The 17,351-nt window shown below is 47.4% G+C and overlaps 1 protein-coding gene across 3 annotated transcripts in view; it reads left to right on the forward strand.

The window, feature by feature from the left end:
* Nucleotides 1-15,287: 15,287 nt before the first annotated feature.
* ACVR1B (activin A receptor type 1B) overlaps nt 15,288-17,351 on the forward strand; it is a 46,311-nt gene continuing 44,247 nt past the window's right edge. Inside the window, exon 1 of one of the 3 annotated variants that reach the window (XM_050748763.1) lies at nt 15,288-15,482. In XM_050748763.1, the coding sequence (XP_050604720.1) occupies nt 15,392-15,482 (91 nt within the window). In that variant the 5' untranslated portion in view covers nt 15,288-15,391. Of the gene's footprint in view, nt 15,483-15,724; nt 16,422-17,351 lie in introns of those variants that run through there. The other 2 variants (XM_050748764.1, XM_050748766.1) reach the window with 2 other exon arrangements.

Here is a 17,351-nt window from a genome sequence, read left to right on the forward strand (position 1 = left end):
TGGGCCAGAGGTTGGCACCATTAGCTGCTACATTCCCAATTAGGAATTGGAACCCAGAGAGAGTCACACTGGACTCTTTTCTCATACGGCTAGACTGTCTGTAGACCCAATGGCTCTATATCAGTAGCCATATGTTCCCGTGTGGCTGGGAAGCAGAAAAAGCTGGTCTGCATAAGAGTCTATGGAAGCCAATGCACAAAGGAAGCAAAGGCCCAGAGAGGAAGAGAGGGTGGAAACAGAGAAAGGGTCTTGTACATTTAATGTCCTGGTTTCATTGACCGATTGAGGCCAGCTGCCCTGAGCCTGTAAGAAATTCGCACCCTTAAACCAAAAAAAAAAAATCTCCTTAAGGCCAGGTGTGGTGGCTCACTCCTGTAATCCCAGCACTTTGGGAGTTCAGAGGCTGGCTAATCACTTGAGCCCAGCAGTTCAAGACCAGCCTGGGCAACATGGGAAACCCTGTCTCTACAAAAAATACAAAAAAGTAGCCAGGCGCAGTGGCTGATGCCTATAATCCCAGCACTTTGGGAGGTTCAGGCGGGTGGATCACGAGGTCAGGAGTTCGAGACCAGCCTGACCAACATGGTGAAACCCCATCTCTACTAAAAATACAAAAATTAGCCAGGTGTGGTGGTGGGCGCCTGTAATCCCAGCTACTCAGGAGGCTGAGACAGGAGAATCTCTTGAACCCAGGAGACAGAGGTTGCAGTGAGCCCAGATGGTGCCACTGCACTCCAGCCTGGGCGACAGAGTGAGACTCCATCTCAAATAATAATAATACTAAAATAAAAAAAAAATAATTAGGAGGGTGTGGTGGAGCGTGGCTATAGTTCCAGATACTCTGGAACTGAAGTGGGAGCCCAGGAGGCAGAGGTTGCAGCAAGCCAAGATCGCACCACTGCACTCTGCATCCAGCATGGGTAACAGAGTAAGACCCTGTATCAAAAAAAAAAAAAAAAAAAAAAAAAAAACCCTTAAAATAGCTAGCATGGATTTTTATTACATGAAACCAACAACGTCCTAATTTACCTATTTTGTGAAACAATTATTGTGAAAATTAGAAATGAGATACGTACACATATAGTAGATTTCAATAAAAATATTAGTCTTAATATGTACTCAATGCATGAATGAGGCAAGGACTGAGGGAGGGATGTTGGAACTCTCTGCACCCATTTCTTTACAATAGTTTCAGAAACAGGGGCAGGGGCCAGTGCTTATCATCCCATATCATCCCATGAGATTTTTGTTTTGTTTTGTTTTACTTTATTATATTTTGGTAACTTTGAAAAGAGGAAAAAATTACACATAATCTCACCCCATCAAATTGAAGCAGATATTTTTATTGCATACATACTTTGCATACTTATAATCATGGTGCACATTCCATTTTGTGTCTAGTATTTTTTACTTAATGTATAAACATTTTAATATCTCTACACAGACTTTGCAATCATTTTAATGACTGTATAATATTTAATAGTGTATTATCTAATTTATTAAGCCATCCCCTGTATAGATGTGATTTCTGGTTTTTTCTATTATAAATCATGCTGCAATGTACATCTCTGTGGATAGGTCATTTTTTTTTTTTTTTTTTTTGAGGTGGAGATCCCAGGCATTTGGGGGTAATGATAAAGATCCAAACACTTGGGTTCCAGGTCTTGGTTCCACATTTCACCAGCTAAATGACTCAGGTGGTTACTTGGGTACCTGAGACCTCAGTGTCCCCATCTGTTAATGAAGCGAATTGTCTCTGCTCTGGAGATACACATTTGTCTTGAAGGTGAAGAGGAGCAGTAAATCAATTCTAAAGCTCTATTCTAAGCCATGATTCTGTTTAGCCCTATAAGGAAACAATAGTGCTCAGTACCGGCTCCATTTTTGCAAAGGAGCTAGAGGAATGGTGGCGGAGAGTGTTGAATCATAGGGTCTTACCCACTCAGCCGGTGCTAAGTGATTAGGGACCCACTCAACAGCAGATGAGGCCAAGGCAGGAGTGAGCCTCCAGATAAAATCCCCTTCTGGCCCCCCACCATCTGGCTCTATTCTGGAAGGCTAGCATGGTGGCTATCCCACTATTGCAGTGGCTGCAACAGCAGTGGCAGGATTCTTTGGCTTTAATCCACAACCCCTTTCTCCCCTAAACCCAGGCGGCCTCTGTAGGTTCCCATGACAACAGCATGCCTGGGAAGGACCAGCTTGAGGAAAAACCAGATTTTACTGTAAGAAAAAACTGGCCAGAAGCCACAGGCTGGGCAGGCTGGGACACGGGCTCTGCAGTGGGGCTAGGTCCTGGGACACGAACCAGAGAGAGGAGTGAGCACCAGCTCTGTGCTAGGACCTGACACTTTTTGAGCACTTACAATAGCCAGATACTATTAAATGTGCTGTGTATGTATTGACTTATTTGATCCTCATGACAATGAAGTAGGCACCATAGGTGTTATCCCTGTTTTACAGGTGAGGTGACAGAGGTATGGTGAGGTTCAAACCTGGCAGTCTGACATCAGTGCCTGCATATGGACCCCTTGGAAATCAACTCTCATCTCTGCAGCCTCCAGCAATTGATAAATGACAGTTTCATTCTATCCTCACAACATTTTTCCAAGATTAAAGATTATTATTCCCATGAGGAACCCATCTGTCAGAGAGGTTAAGCAATGTGTCCCAAATCACACAGCTAGCAAGTAATAGAGCTGGGATTTGAACTCAGATGTGTCTGAACCCAAAGCCCATGGTTGCTACTAAGATGCCAGGAAATAGATCTGAGCCTTCCTATCCTCCCATAAGCCTGGGAAAAGGGTCACGTAGCGTAGGCTAGCTTTAGAGATATGAGTGGGGTACATTTCTGTGTCCTCAGTGCCGTGCCAACCCTCTCCCAACACATACACACTCACACATGCACACACACATGCACGCACGCATGGGCGTGAACACAGGCCCTGGCAGGCAGACGCTGCCCTCCTCTCAGCCAGGAATGGGCCCGCCTACTCACAACAGGCTTCCCAGGCTGGTGAGCCTGCCCACACCTGATTGCCTCACCTGGGAGAGGCTGCTAGAAGGCATGGAAGGCGTATCTCCCCACCCCAACTCATTCTGTGTAACCAGGCTGGGGCTTCCCAAGGAAGTGAGAGAATTCCTGAAGTCTGTGAGACCCCTGGGATGTTTTGGGTTTTTTATTTCTAAACCAAGTGGGAGCCTAAACTTCAGAGCCTGGAGGACTCTTCCTATTGTTCTTCCAGTGTTTTTTTTTTTGAGAGAATCCCGCTCTGTCACCCAGGCTGGAGTGCAGTGACGTGATCACAGCTCACTGCAGCCTCAAATTCCTTGGCTCAAGTGATCCTCCTGCCTCAGCCTCCTGAGTAGCTGGGACTACAGGCACACAGCACCATGCCCGGCTAAGTTTTCAATGCTTTTTGGTAGGGTCAGGGTCTCACTATGTTGCTCAGGCTCCAGTGTTAATTTTTTACTTAATGTATTGCATTACCTTTCTCCTGACTTGATTATTTTCTAGACGGTGGCCTTTGATTTTTTTTTTTTTTTTTTTTTTTTGAGACGGAGTCTTGCTCTGTCGCCTAGGCTGGAGTGCAGTGGAGCGATCTCGGCTCACTGCCACCTCTGCCTCCTGAGGTTCAAGTGATTCTCCTGCCTCAGCCTCCCAAGTAGCTGGGATTACAGGTGCCCACCACCATGCCCGGCTAATTTTTGTATTTTTAGTACAGATGGGGTTTCACCATGTTGGCCAGGCTGGTCTCAAACCCCTGACCTCAAGTGATCTGCCCACCTCGGCCTCCCAAAGTGTTAGGATTACAGATGTGAGCCACTGCGCCCAGCCACCTTTGATTTTTAAAAGTTCCCCATTTCCTGTGGTAAGTGCAGTGGCCCTCTGTCTATGTCTTTCTATCTTATCTCTGATAGACTAGTCCATATTTTCCACTGGGAGCTTACCTCTAAAATCACATTTGCATAAGATCAGTCATTCCACAGATATTGATCATATGGCTTCCCCTCAAAGGCAGGATGTACATGGGAAACTAAAGACACATTCAGACCCACCCCTTCCCACCCCTACTGAATTAAAGAGAGGCAACAGAAGCCTCAGGTTCTGCCAGGTTCTCCTGGAGATGGTGGGTTAGATAAGCTGTTGACCTGTCTTGCTGCAGAAAGCTCTACACATTTGATTCCTGGAAGCAGAGCAAAGGTTCTATCCCCAACATCATCAGTCTGACCAGACTGGGGACCATCTAGTTTCCAGTGAAGCATCCACCTAAAGTCCTTGGGGGAGGAAATGGAAATTATCTTAAGAGGCTTGGACACCCCAGCTTTCTCCAGCCTCTGCAGACCCTGCCACGCCTGCACATAAACCCCATTTCTTCTCCATGCCAGACTGCAAAGAATTGGAGTAGCATACTGAGCACACTACAGTTTCTCCCTGGTGTAGATGTTACCCTTGAAACCCTTCTTTGGAAGACCCACACATCCATCCACAGGACAGCATGGACTCCAACGTGGGGTGGGTAAGAGAGAGAGAGGCTGCAGACTCAGAGAGAAGGAGAGCAAGGAAGTGAGGAGATGGGGCTGCTGGGAGAGAGAGCAGGGAGGTCAGAGTTGGGGACCATGCCCAAAATATGTCAATACCGTGTCTGGTTTTTTCACTCTGGGGAGAGGAGACATCCCTGCTGCCTGCAGTACTGAGCACCTGTGCTCCCCACAAGCCCCCTCCACCTGGCCCGGGCACGCAGTGGGCATTTAGTAAGTGCACACTAGAGCTGGTGGTTATGTTGATAAGATGACGGCACACCACTCAGTCTGCAAAGTCCAGACTTCTGTCTCTCTCACCCCCTGGGAATTTCATAAATAAATCCCTGGAGCTGTTCCAAGAAGAATTTCAAGGCTTCTCTGTGTGTGTATGTGTTTCCAGAAACACAACAATTTTACATGATGCCTGGTGTGCAAACTCCTAAGCAAACCATGGAGAGGAATGAGGACTTGGGCATGGCAAAGAGGAGGTGGACAGACCGGGTCAGGCTGGGCTGGCGCAGGCCAGGAAACCAGCAGTCGACGGCGGCGGTTTGAGCCCAGGCTTTGCAGCTGGCAGCTGCTAACCTGGCTCCCCAGACGCCCAGTCTGCCCCAGGCTCAGATTGCCCAGCCTCCCCTCCCCCACCCTTGGGCTTTGGCAGGATTCTCCATCAGGTTTTTGCAAAGTGCTGGGGTCTTAAAATAGCATAAAGGCCCGCACAAGCACACACACACACATGCATGCACACGCACACACACATTTAGACTATAGTGTCAATTCCCATACCACAGAATGAGGATCAAAAAGGAGGGAGAGTAGAGGGTGGAGCGAGGACTTCAGGGCATCTTCCAGAGCTGAGAGCAGTGAGAGACCAGGCAGGAAACAGGGGTGGCACTCAGTGTGAAGAAGGGGAATGGGGAGAAGAAAACAAGATAGAGCCTGTTTTTGGGTGTGTGTGACAACGTGACAGGGCTAATAGTCATGTCTGGAGTGTGTGTTTATGTGTAGCTGGGATCATGAAAGCAAAGGCTATGTTGGTGTGACCAGTTTGGCAAGGGGAAGCTGGATTTCCCTCCTGAACTGTGAACTCCTATGGGCCAAGAACTAAGAACTTTATCCTCATCATTCCCAGGGCCTAGCCCACTGCCTGACACAGACACTAAATACGTGTTCCAAGAATAAATAGATGATGGATGGATACATGGATTTGCTAGAACATTAAGTGGTAACCATAAGGACAGTACAATTTCAAAGGGCAAAATTGGAAACAGGCACTGCAAAGTTAGAAGATGTGGCCAATCCACAAGTACGTACTGGATGTTGAGAAGGAAAGGGAAGTGACCGCCACTGTGGTAGGGTTTGGGATCTCTCTGGGGAAGATGAGACGAACACAGAGAGGTAGGCAGAAGGCTTCCCAGAGGAGTCAGGCCCTGAGCTGGTCGAATTACTTGAGCTGATGTTGTAGCCAGGGCTCACAGGCTATGAGGACAAACATGCTCAAACCAGTGGAAGCGAAAAGAGAATTTCCTGGGAAGATAGATGGGAATTTCAGAGAACTCAGCAGTGGAAAATACAGTCAGATCTCATGGGATCTGAGAAGACGCTGGGCTGGTTGTATGTTGGGGACTCTGTTAGAGTGGGTGAGGCCAGAGGGTGTGTGTGCATGGACACATTCCCAGCACACCTGGGGTAAACAATGGGGGTCTCTGGTCTCTCCTTTCCCTGGGCCTCTGCTCCACTCTCCTCTCCTGGCTCACCCTGGCCCAGGGTAGCCTCCAGCTAGTCTCCATTGCCCGCCCCCACCTAAGTAACTCGGTTTTCATAACTCCTTAATTCAAATGCTCATGAGAAAGGACTTGCATGGCTCAGCCAGTTTATTTCTTGCTTTCCCTTGGTTCAATGCCCAGCCCTGGTGCAATCACCTATGGCCAGAGGGCAGACCATGCAAACTCCCCTAGGAGAAGTGGGTGTAGCAGGTGACAGCGACAGACTCTGGTGATCCAGATAGGAGGAAAACTACATGAGGCACTTGGTTGTGTAGTGTGTGTGTGTGAAGGGGTGGATGGAGGAAGCCAGGGCAAAAGAGGAGCTGTCAGGACAGGGGTGAGCCAGGTGACCTCTATGCCTCAGTTCCTTGTTTCTACTATGGGGTGAATACTACTACTCTCATGTGGTTGCTGTGAAGATTGAGTAAATAATCTGCGTCAAGTTCTCAGGAGTCAATGTTCTCTACAGCCTTTAGCAATTGATAAACAACAGTTTCATTCTATCCTCACAACATTTTCCCCAAATTAAAGATTATTATTCCCATGTTACAGATGAGGAACCCAAAGGTCAGAGAAGTTAAGCATGTATATGCAGTCTCTGCATGTATTGTGATGTGCAGGAGAGTTAGGATGGATAGTAAGTTCTCATCACGTAGAGGCCTCACTACAGTTTTGGCTCCGCCCTGGGCAAATCACGCATCTTTTCTGAGCGTCAGATTCTTCATCTGTGAAACAAGGGAGTCCAGCTGAATCATTTCTCAAATCCCCTCTTAGTTTAGAAAGCCATGCTTTTGGCATGGCCATAGGGAGCCTGTGGATTCTGAAGAAGGCAGATGACAGACAAAATGAAGGAGGCTTTCTTAGAATACAGTTATGTCGCAGGGTGCCTTGTAGACTGGAAGGAGGGTGACCAGGAGGCAGGGAGGTTACAGCACCAGTAGTCCCAGAGATGTGTTGTGTAAGGTTCTGGACTGTAGCATCGCAGGAGGGGACTGGCCAGATAGGCAAAAGCTGTGAGGTCTACAACAAAAGGAAAATGATCAGGAGAGCAATCCTGTTTGGCCACTGGGCATCCCAGATAGATAGAAACTGATGTATTAATCATCAAGGCTGAGGGCACAGGGCCTATTTCCAAGGAGGCACTGGGGGATGGATGGGGTAGGGGGAGGATGAGGTCAGTGTGAGGGTTAAAAGAACGAAAGAAGGCTTGCTTCTAAAAATCATGCAGTTGCCTCTGGAGTAGAAAGTGAGCAATAAAAGCCTGAGAGGGTTTTCTCCAAGTACATCACAGCTCCGCATCATCCCATGGGACTGCTAAGCACAGACTACAGGCTGCTGACCACAGCAAGACCCTAACACTGACTCTGGCCTCTGGGCTTCTCGGGCCCAGAGCAATCCCTCTAATTAGCCCCCATTCTCAGCCACCAGGCATATCCCATCCAAGTTCTTTCCATTGCCTAACCTGCCCTCCCTCTGCTTCCCTCACCACCCTGGCTCATTTGTCCCTTCACCAGCTGCTATGGCCCCACCCCTACACCTTCAACCTCCAAATGGTCCCTCTTCTGCTCCCAGCCTGGACTGCTAAGCATTTCCCAAAGAAATGGTAGAGGCTTGTTATGACCTCAACTTTATGTTCTGTAATCCTGCCTGGGCCCCAGTACCACTCTGACAATCCCTTTCTGCTTTTCTATGTTCCTGGACACCACACCCATTCTCCACAGTGGCTTTTTACAAATCCTTACCACCTTCCTCAAGCACATCTACCATCATATGCCACCATGCGCCCTGAGCATACTGTACCAAAACAGAGGGCCTGACTGAGAACATCAGGATGACCCTTCATGCCTATAAACTTTCTCTTGGTTTACCTCATTCCTTCAGCTCTAGCAATCTCCTCCAGGCCAAGGCTAATCATTGTACCTCTGGATCTTTATCCTGTGCTTCTCATCTACCCTGGGTACTGGCTCAATTACTTACTACTTCTTCTTCCTGTATCTTTGAACTCTTCTTGGCTCTTTTACTGCAGTCTAAGCTACAGTCTTTCTGTTCTTATTAAAGCAACAAAAGGGAGTAAACACTCCCTTTACCTTGTGTATCCTTCTGAAATCCCCTTTTCTTTTTCTCTTGTCCAGTCTGGAAATCTTTATTTTTAAATTGGATTATTTAGTTCATTTACATTTATTGTAATCACAGATATATTTGGATTTATTTTTACCATCTTATTTTCTTCTTTCTATTTATCCCACTTTACCATAGATTCAGTATCACTTGTCTTGAGACCAGAGTGTTTTGGATTTCAGAGTTTTTAAGATTTTGAAATATTTGCATGGTACTCACATGTTAAGCATTCATAATCCAAAAATAAAAAATCTGAAATGCTGCAATGAGCATTTCCTTTGAGCATCATGTCAGTGCTCAGAAGGTTTCAGATTTTGGAGCATTTTGGATTGTGGATTTTTGGATTAGGAATGCTCAACCTATATTGTCCTTTTTATTTCCTTTATCAGTTCCTTTTGGATTATTTTGTATAATTCTATTTCTTCATTCTCTTAACCTATAAGTTATACACTCTGTTTCTCTTCTATTAGTGAATACCTGTTAGTAAAGTATGCATGAATTCATACATAACACATATTTTTTATTTAGCCCTTGATCTTTAAAGCCATTTCTTTGAGTATACAATTTTAAGTTGACTGTTATTTTTCTCTTGGGCCTATTTTGGATTTTTGTCTATGTAGATTATTTTTCTTAAAATTTGGTCTGTGAGAATTCCCTGTAGCCTGAATTGAATTTGGGTTCCTCTACAGATGATTTGCTCTTATTTCTTCCACGTACTACCAGGAAGTACAACGGGCCTCAGACCACTTGAATCTAAATAATGTGTAGTTTTTCAGACCGCCTAGATTGGGTGAATTTTGAATAAAATCACATCATGGAGGCCAGCTTGCCGTTATGAATTCTCAGGGGATATTTTCTCCCATTCTCACTCGGAGCCAAGGTTTTGTTTTTTGTTTTCTTTTGAGACAGAGTCTCACTCTGTCGCCCAGGCTGGAGTGCAGTGGTGCGATCTCAAGAGCCAAGGTTTGAGTCAGACAGTTTTCCTTGCAGTCTCCTGGAAGAGTGAATTATTTATTTTTCTTTTTTCTTTTTCTTTTCTTTTTGAGACAGAGTTGTGCTCTTGTTGCCCAGGCTGGAGTGCAATGGTGTGATTCCGGCTCACTGAAACTTCCACCTCCCAGGTTCAAGTGATTCTCCTGCCTCAGCTTCCCCAGCAGCTGGGACTACAGGCACACGCCACCACGCCTGGTCAATTTTTGTATTTTTTCTTTTTAGTAGAGACGGGGTTTCGTCATGTTGGCCAGGCTGGTGTCGAACTCCTGACCTCAGGTGATCCACCTGCCTTGGCCTCCCACAGTGCTGAGATTGCAGGTGTGAGCCACCGTGCCCAGTCTGAGGAGTGAATTATTTCTAGTACTTCCTTAGATGAAGTGTATTACCCTTTGTGGGTCACAGCTTGTGCACAGGATCTGTTATTAGATACCCCACTTTGGATGAGCTTGAGCTCTGTCTCCTATCCCCTATATCCTGCTTGCCTGTGAAAATCAAAGTTCAAGCTCGCCGGTATGCAAAGGCTCTGAACAGAAAAGCCGGCTTTGGTGATCAGCTTTCCTCTTTGATTTTTAGTTTTTTACTTGAGTATTCACTTTCTTGCTAGTTTACTGAGCATTTTGAGTTGTTATCAGCAGATTTGCTCAAGGAACCTGGTTTACCATTCCAAAGGAAATCCAAATTTCCCCCTCCCATCATAGCCAAGTTATTTGAAATAATAGATGATACTCAGTGTTTCTAAGCCTTCACTCCCATTTGTAGCCTCCTGAAGTTAGGCCTTCACCCCATCCTCCACTGAGCCTGCTCAGGCAAACGTCACCAATCAGAAGTTACCAAAATCCTAAGAGACTTGTTCCTCATCTTACTTGACCTCTTCTCAACATTACAAACTACGGACCTCTTGAAAGCTTCTCTTGCCTTGGTTTCTATTATTCTATTTTTCCCAGGTTCTCTTCCTACTTCCATCACTGTTCCTTCTCTCTTCCTTTTTCCTGGTATTGCTGTATTTCCAGATTCTCTTTGCTCCCTTGAGCTGTTTGAATAACTATGATATGCTGCTAACTTCCAAATCCACATCTCTGTGGCTCCAGGTACCTTCAAACTCAGTATGCCTGACAAGGAACTCATTTTTTACATTTTTTAATTTTTTAATTTTTTGGAGACGGAGTCTTTGTTGCCTAGGCTGGAGTGCAGTGGTACAATCTCGGCTCACTGCAATCTCTGCCTCCTGAGTTCAAGTGATTCTCCCGCCTCAGCCTCCCGAGTAGCTGGGATTATAGGTGCCCACGACCATGCCCAGCTAATTTTTGTATTTTTAGGGGTTTCGCCATGTTGGCCAGGCTGGTCTTGGACTCCTGACCTCAGATGATCCACCTGCCTTGGCCTCCCAAAGTGTTGGGATTACAGGTGCAAGTCACCGTGCCCAGCCAAGGAACTCATTTTCTTTTTCCCAAACCTGCCCATTCTAGTCTGCTGAATGAAACTGCCAGGCAGCTAGTCACCTAAGATTATCCTGGAGTCATATGGGGCCATCCCCTTTCCTCATGTCCTGTATCTAATCAATCTTGTCATTTCTACCTCTTTGAACTCTTGAATCTGTTTCTCTTTTCCACCTTCACATTGCGGCTGCCTGGGGTCGGGTCCACCTCCTATCTTGCCCGGGCTACGGGCTTTGCCTCCTCTTTGGTTTCCTTACAACCATTCTTGTCCTCCTCCAGCCAGCCTCTGTAAAAAGTTCAAATTCACTTGGTTCAGCAAAGTGATCTTCCTAAAACACAATATGATCAGATTACAAATATGATCAGTTTAGCCTTTCCTAAAACACAAACATTATCAATTTACACTTAGAGGTCCAAGTGTACTGAAGAGGGTCTCTTATTAGACTCCCGATCCAGTGTGCTCCATTTCCACGTAGACTTCCACGTCTGCCTAGCTCACCAACATTACCTTTCCACTCTCCACCATCTTCAACCTGCATCTTCCTGGGTGTGCCACTAGGCTGCTCACGGTTCTAAACGCCAGGCAAAACAGTCTCCTGCCATCTCCTGCCCTCCTGACACAGGCCTATCTGGGGAGGACTCTTTGATCTTCCAAGAATCAGCGTAGCCTATCTCTTTGTGAAACCTTTCCCAGCTCCTCAGCCTGTCCCCTCACAGCTGAATCACTCATGTCCCCTGAGTGGCCTCCATTGGCTCTTTACAGGCTTGTGTCCTCGCAGAGATAACCTGTTGCTGCTCTTTTTCTCATGCTTTTCTCTATTAGATTTTAAGTTCCATGAAGGCAAGGACTATGACTTATTCACGTCTATATGTCGTGACTGGTATACTGTAGGTACTCAGTAAGTGCTTGTGGCATGGATGAGTGAAGATGAGCTATTGCCTTCTTGGAATGAATGACCCTGCTGCTCAGCAAGGCAAATGATCCCCTAGGTAGTGGTGCTTCTGTGCGTTGTGACCAACATGGCAGCTGTCACACTGACTTGTCACTCTAGTCAGTGGGACTAAGGTGTAAGACTTTCTCCTAGAGAAGTGGCTCCTGCTAGCTCTAGGGACTCTCATGACAAAGAGAGCAGAGGGGAAAAGCAGTTCATAGACTATGATGTGGGTCCAGCCCTAAGATTAAGAAGGTTTACAAGGCCGGGCACGGTGACTTATGCCTGTAATCCCAACACTTTGGGAGGCCAAGGCAGGCGGATCACAAGATCAGGAGTTCGAGAGCAGCCTGGCCAATGTGGTGAAACCCTGTCTCTACTAAAAATACAAAAATTAGCCAGGCATGGTGGCATGTGCCTGTAGTCCCAGCTACTTGGGAGGCTGAGGCAGAAGAATTGCTTGAGCCCAGGAGGCGGAGGTTGCGGTGAGCCAAGATCATGCCGCTATACTCCAGCCTGGGTGACACAGCAAGACTCCATCTCAAAAAAAAAAAAAAAAAAAAAAAAAAAAAAAAGAAAAGAAAAGAAATTTAAAAAAAGAAAAAGAAAAAGAAAAAAAAAGAAAGAAGGCTTATGAAAATGGACACTTACTGAGGCCTTCAGGGAGGGTGAGGAGAGCTAGGAGGAAGCATCCTTGGGCCAGGCTGTGGGAAGGAGCGAAGGGCACAGGTAGGAATTAGGCAGTCCCTATGTAGTGCAGGACCTAAAAGGAAGGTAGACACATCACCTAGGAAAGCTCTAGTTTGGAGATGCCCCAAACTCTCACAAATGGGGTGTGAGGCATATGATTCACCCCTCCCCCGCTCCACCTCATGTCCCACCTTCAGCTGGGTCCTGAAGACTAGTCCCCAGAAAAGCAGGAGATGCTATGGTGTTGAAGAAAGCACAGGACCAGTAGGCCGTGGCTTTAATGATGGATTGTATGTGAGCCTGGGTAAATCGCTTACCTTCTCTAAGTCTCAGTTGCTTCATCAGGGCACACTCTGACATGCCTCAACCACTTCCTAGGATTGTAGTGAAGGTCAACTCATAATGATGATGATAGCTATTCTTTTTAGATCACTTCCTATGTGTCAGAGATTATGCTAAACACTTTACCATATTTTATCAATACTAACAACATCTCTATGACATAGAACTATTATTAGCTGCATTTTACAAGATGAGTAAATTGAGGTTTAGCGAGGTAAAGTATCTGCCCAAAGTCCAATGCTATCAAGTGAGCTGATGGAGCTGACAGAGGCGGCATTTCGTCTGTGGAGCCAGCATTCTGGTTCCCTGATCTGTATATTTAGCTGTGTGGCTGACTTTACTGTCTAGGAGTGAAGCAACCACAGGTCCCCTCTGGGACCCCTGGCCTCGCAGCCACAGTGGCAGCACTTAGCGAAGAATAAGGAAAGATACCTCTTTCCCCCTTGGCTTCAGAGATGTGCTCCTGAGGAGTTGGCTTTCCCTTCCTAACTGCAGGGGTTGGTGACTGTACTGGGTTGAATAGTGTCCACCCAAAATTCGTATCTACCAGGAACCTGTGAATGTAATCTTACTTGGAAGGAGGATCTTAGCAGATGTAACCAATTAAGATCATTTGCACTCATACTGGGTTAGGGTGGGCCCTAATCCAACGACTGGTATCCTTATAAGAAGAGAGAAATGTGGACTGAGATGTAGACGTAGAGGGAAGATAACCATGTGAAGACATGGGGTTATGCTTCCGCAAACCAAACAACACCAAGGATCCTGGGAACCACCAGAAGCTAGAAGAGGCAAGGAAGGATTCTTCCCTAGAGCATTCAGAGAGCACATGGCCCTGCCAACACCATGGTTTCAGATTTCTAGCCTCCAGAACAGTGAGAGAATACATTTGTTATTTTAAGCTACCCAGTTTGGTAGTAGGAAACTAACACAGTAACCTAGCACTGTGAGCACCACAGCTGGGTGGACAGAGCATGGATTGGAAACCACCTAGATGGACTAGGTGGGGTGAGCCTATTTGTGGCAGATGAGGGAGAGGAGAATAAGTTATTTACTCATTCAGCTACACTGACCAACTTGTAGACAATGCCTCCCCATGACTTTATGTGATTGTGTGTACACTGTGTCTGGCGAGTGTGTTTTCAGCTTTATCTTTTCCGGATATGATAATGGGAGTTCTTCACGTTGGTGAAACTTAGAAGGTGAGAATTCCATATAATAAATTGTTCCCCCTACCTCTTAGCTGTCCTTACCACCCCTAGATCTCAGATGGTGAAACTGTGCTTAAAGAGGTTCAAACCTTGCCCAAGTTTTCAGTTAGTAAGAAGCAGAATTCAGATCCAGAATTATCTGACTGCAAAAATTCTGCCCTTTCCATTATATCAAGTTCTTTCTCAAGCTAAAGAAACTGACCTCTTTTCGGAAAGATATGGAGTGATTTGTTTACTTTCTTAAGCATTTTTTCTAGATTTGAAAGTAACATTTATTTGAAAAATATTTAAAAATTATTGAAATGGTAAAATAAAAAGTAAAAAAAAAATGGCAATAACTACTGTTACTATTGGGTAAATATCCTTCCAGTCTTTTTTTCCTATAAATACATATTATCAATACAATTTGAATAATGCTGTGAACAGTTTTGCATTTTGTTTTAATTTAACATTATCTTGTAAGCATTTTCTCATGTCATAAGTTTTTGTAGACAGGATTTTAAATTACTAAATAATGTTTCATCATATGGATGGGCCATAATTTAACATTTTCTATTATTGTCTACTTAGTTTCCACCTTTTTACAATAATAAATATACAAGTTAACATTTTTAATAAACATCTGTCCTCTTATTATTTCTTGAAGACAGGGGATCATACTGGGTAAATGGATATGAATATTCTAAGGCATTTGATGCATAATGACAATTGTTTACCAAAAGGGTTCTACCTACCCGCCCAGTCAGAGTGCCTGACACGGCACCCTTACCCATACTGTCATCAGTAAAGATCTTTGCTGTGTTTTGAAAAGGAGCATGCTGCAATTCCATCACACAGGCTACCGCGTCCAGAGGATAGCAGGGGGCAAAACCAAGCAGGGAAACCAGTTAGGAGACCGTGGCGATTATCCCAGGGGACGCGCTGGGGGCTTGCGGCTAGGCGCAGGGATGGAGGAACTGGAACACGCACGGGATTCGTAGAATATTCGACAGGGGCGGGGGATCGACTCTGATAAGATAATTCTGCGTTGCGTGGGGTGCAGGAGAGGGAGGAGACTGCACGTTCGGCTCCGGCCTCCTCCGCGCCGGGCTCGGCACCGATCCGCGAGGTTGGCCGAGGCGTGAGCCCCGCCCACCCCTTTAACAGGGACACTCCCCTTTAAGGCGGGCGCCCGCGCGCGCCCCGGCCCCGCCCTTCGGGGGGCGCGCGCGGCGGCCGCGGCGCCGGCTCCGCCGGGAGTGCACGTGCCGGCGCCGGGCGGAGGAGAGGGAGGCGGGAGCCGGGCAGCGGGAGGAGGGGAGGCGCCGGGGGCGCGCGCGCGCGCTGGGCGCTGCTGGGCTGCGGCGGCGGCGGCGGCGGCGGCGGCGGCGGCGGTTACTATGGCGGAGTCGGCCAGAGCCTCCTCCTTCTTCCCCCTTGTTGTCCTCCTGCTCGCCGGCAGCGGCGGGTCCGGGCCCCGGGGTATCCAGGGTGAGTCCTGGGGCGGGGGGCGGGGGCCGGGATGGAGAGGGCTGGGCGAGGGCGAGGCCTCGAGCCGCGGCCGCTGGGCTACAGCGCGCCCCCTCCCCACGCGCACAATATGGCCGGGTGGGGGGCGCGGAGGAGTCGGGGTGACCCCCAGTCTGCTTCCCAGACCTCGGAGGCGCGGCTGCCCTTCGGCGGCGGAGCTCACGCCGGGCCCCTTGGGACCCGAGCCCTGTTCCAGGCGGAACTGGATTCGGGCAGCTCTCGGGGGTCGCGCTCCCAGCGCCCTCATGTTCCATAGAGGGGAGCCCGAGCTTCCAGCCTCAAGATTTGGAGGTCCATGGTTTCTGTCCTTCACCGTGTCCAGGGGCGGGGGGCTTTCTTCCCTCCCTCCAGATGCTCCTGGGGGGCATCTTTCTCCCGCCAAGATTGTGGGGTTCGGGCGGTGGGGTCTTAGCCTCTCCGAGGGATCCTGATGTTGAGAGCCCGCGCACCTCGAGACTGTAGGGGAAGGGGTCTCTAACCTTTCCTTCAGGTCCTGCACTTGGCGTGTTTCTTCCCCTCCCTCCCCTGCCTCCCTAATGTTCTGGGAAAGGGAGTCACATTTCCCCTTCACTCAATCCCTTGAGTTCAGTGGGGCAATCCCCCCCTCCGCCCTCCGGCACACATGCCCCGTGGAGGCTATTTGGAGGAAGTGGGACGAACAGGCCCCTAAACCTTTTTGGAGCCTAGCTTTGGAATCCCTAACCCTATGGAACCGAGTTCCCCAAGGGTTGATCTGAATCTAGGTGTATTTGCTTTCCTCCTCGCTTCCCCTACCCTACCCCGGGGGGCCCATTCAGTTAATCACTTTGTGGATGCCTTTCAGGTGAAATCTTAGAACGTGTCTCCAACCCCCCAAGATTATTTAAAGATCCCACCACCGGACTGTATCCCCGGCCCTTGGTCAGTACTTATTTACCTTCCTACACGATGCCTCTTCCCAGCCCGCCCACCCTCACACACCCCTTACCTTCCAATCCCCACAGTCTGCGGCTCGCCTTATACCACCCCCACTCTCCCCTCTGTAGAAGCGGGTACCTTTTTGCGGGACACTCCGCTGGCTGTGTTGTTTTTGAGGCTTTGGGGGCTGAGAAGAGCAGATGAAACCCTAAAATATTTCATTTAAGAGAGTCCTGGCGAATGTGTTTTGGCCTTGAGGTAGTAGATGAAGGTTATATTTGGCAGTTATATTGAAGCGATTATTGACCCACAGATGGATCTGGGAGAGATGATCAGGATTGTGTTCGCTCCCAATGTACAAAGCCTGCTGCTTTGACTTCTCAGCAGCCCCTAACCTTCCAGCAATGGGAGATCAAGTGTGTTCTGTGGCTCTCTTCTCCCCTAAAAATAATGATTCTCAGGTGGGTTCAGTCGTCTTTAATAAACCAGACAGTCAAGAAAAGACACCATGCCACTTTGGAGTCTCAAAAACAAGTTCATTATCTCCGGCTTTGATATTTGTTCCCAGTGGTGGAGCCTGTGCAGCGGGGTCTTTGTTCACGGGCTAATGCTTCTGCTAAGCACCTCGTGTGTGTTCTTCGGCCTCACTGCTCTGTGGCTGAGGGGTTTGAGAAACATGGTGAAGGTGTATGAACCGAGCTTGACATTTGTGGTGAGATAATGATTTGCATGAATAAGGATGTTCATCGGGCCTTATTAAGGACCGTTTTTTGGAATGTGTAACATAATGTTCTCTACTGGGGTAGAAAAAAAAAGGGGGGGAGATTGAACCTCTAGGTTTGCCATGTTATTTGTGTATGTATAAATCTTTAAATTCCTCGTATAGGAATTTTTATCCTGCCCCTTATCCAGGATTTTTAACAGTCATTTCCC

Source organism: Macaca thibetana, chromosome 11 (assembly GCF_024542745.1).
Source record: "Macaca thibetana thibetana isolate TM-01 chromosome 11, ASM2454274v1, whole genome shotgun sequence".
NCBI lineage: Eukaryota > Metazoa > Chordata > Mammalia > Primates > Cercopithecidae > Macaca > Macaca thibetana.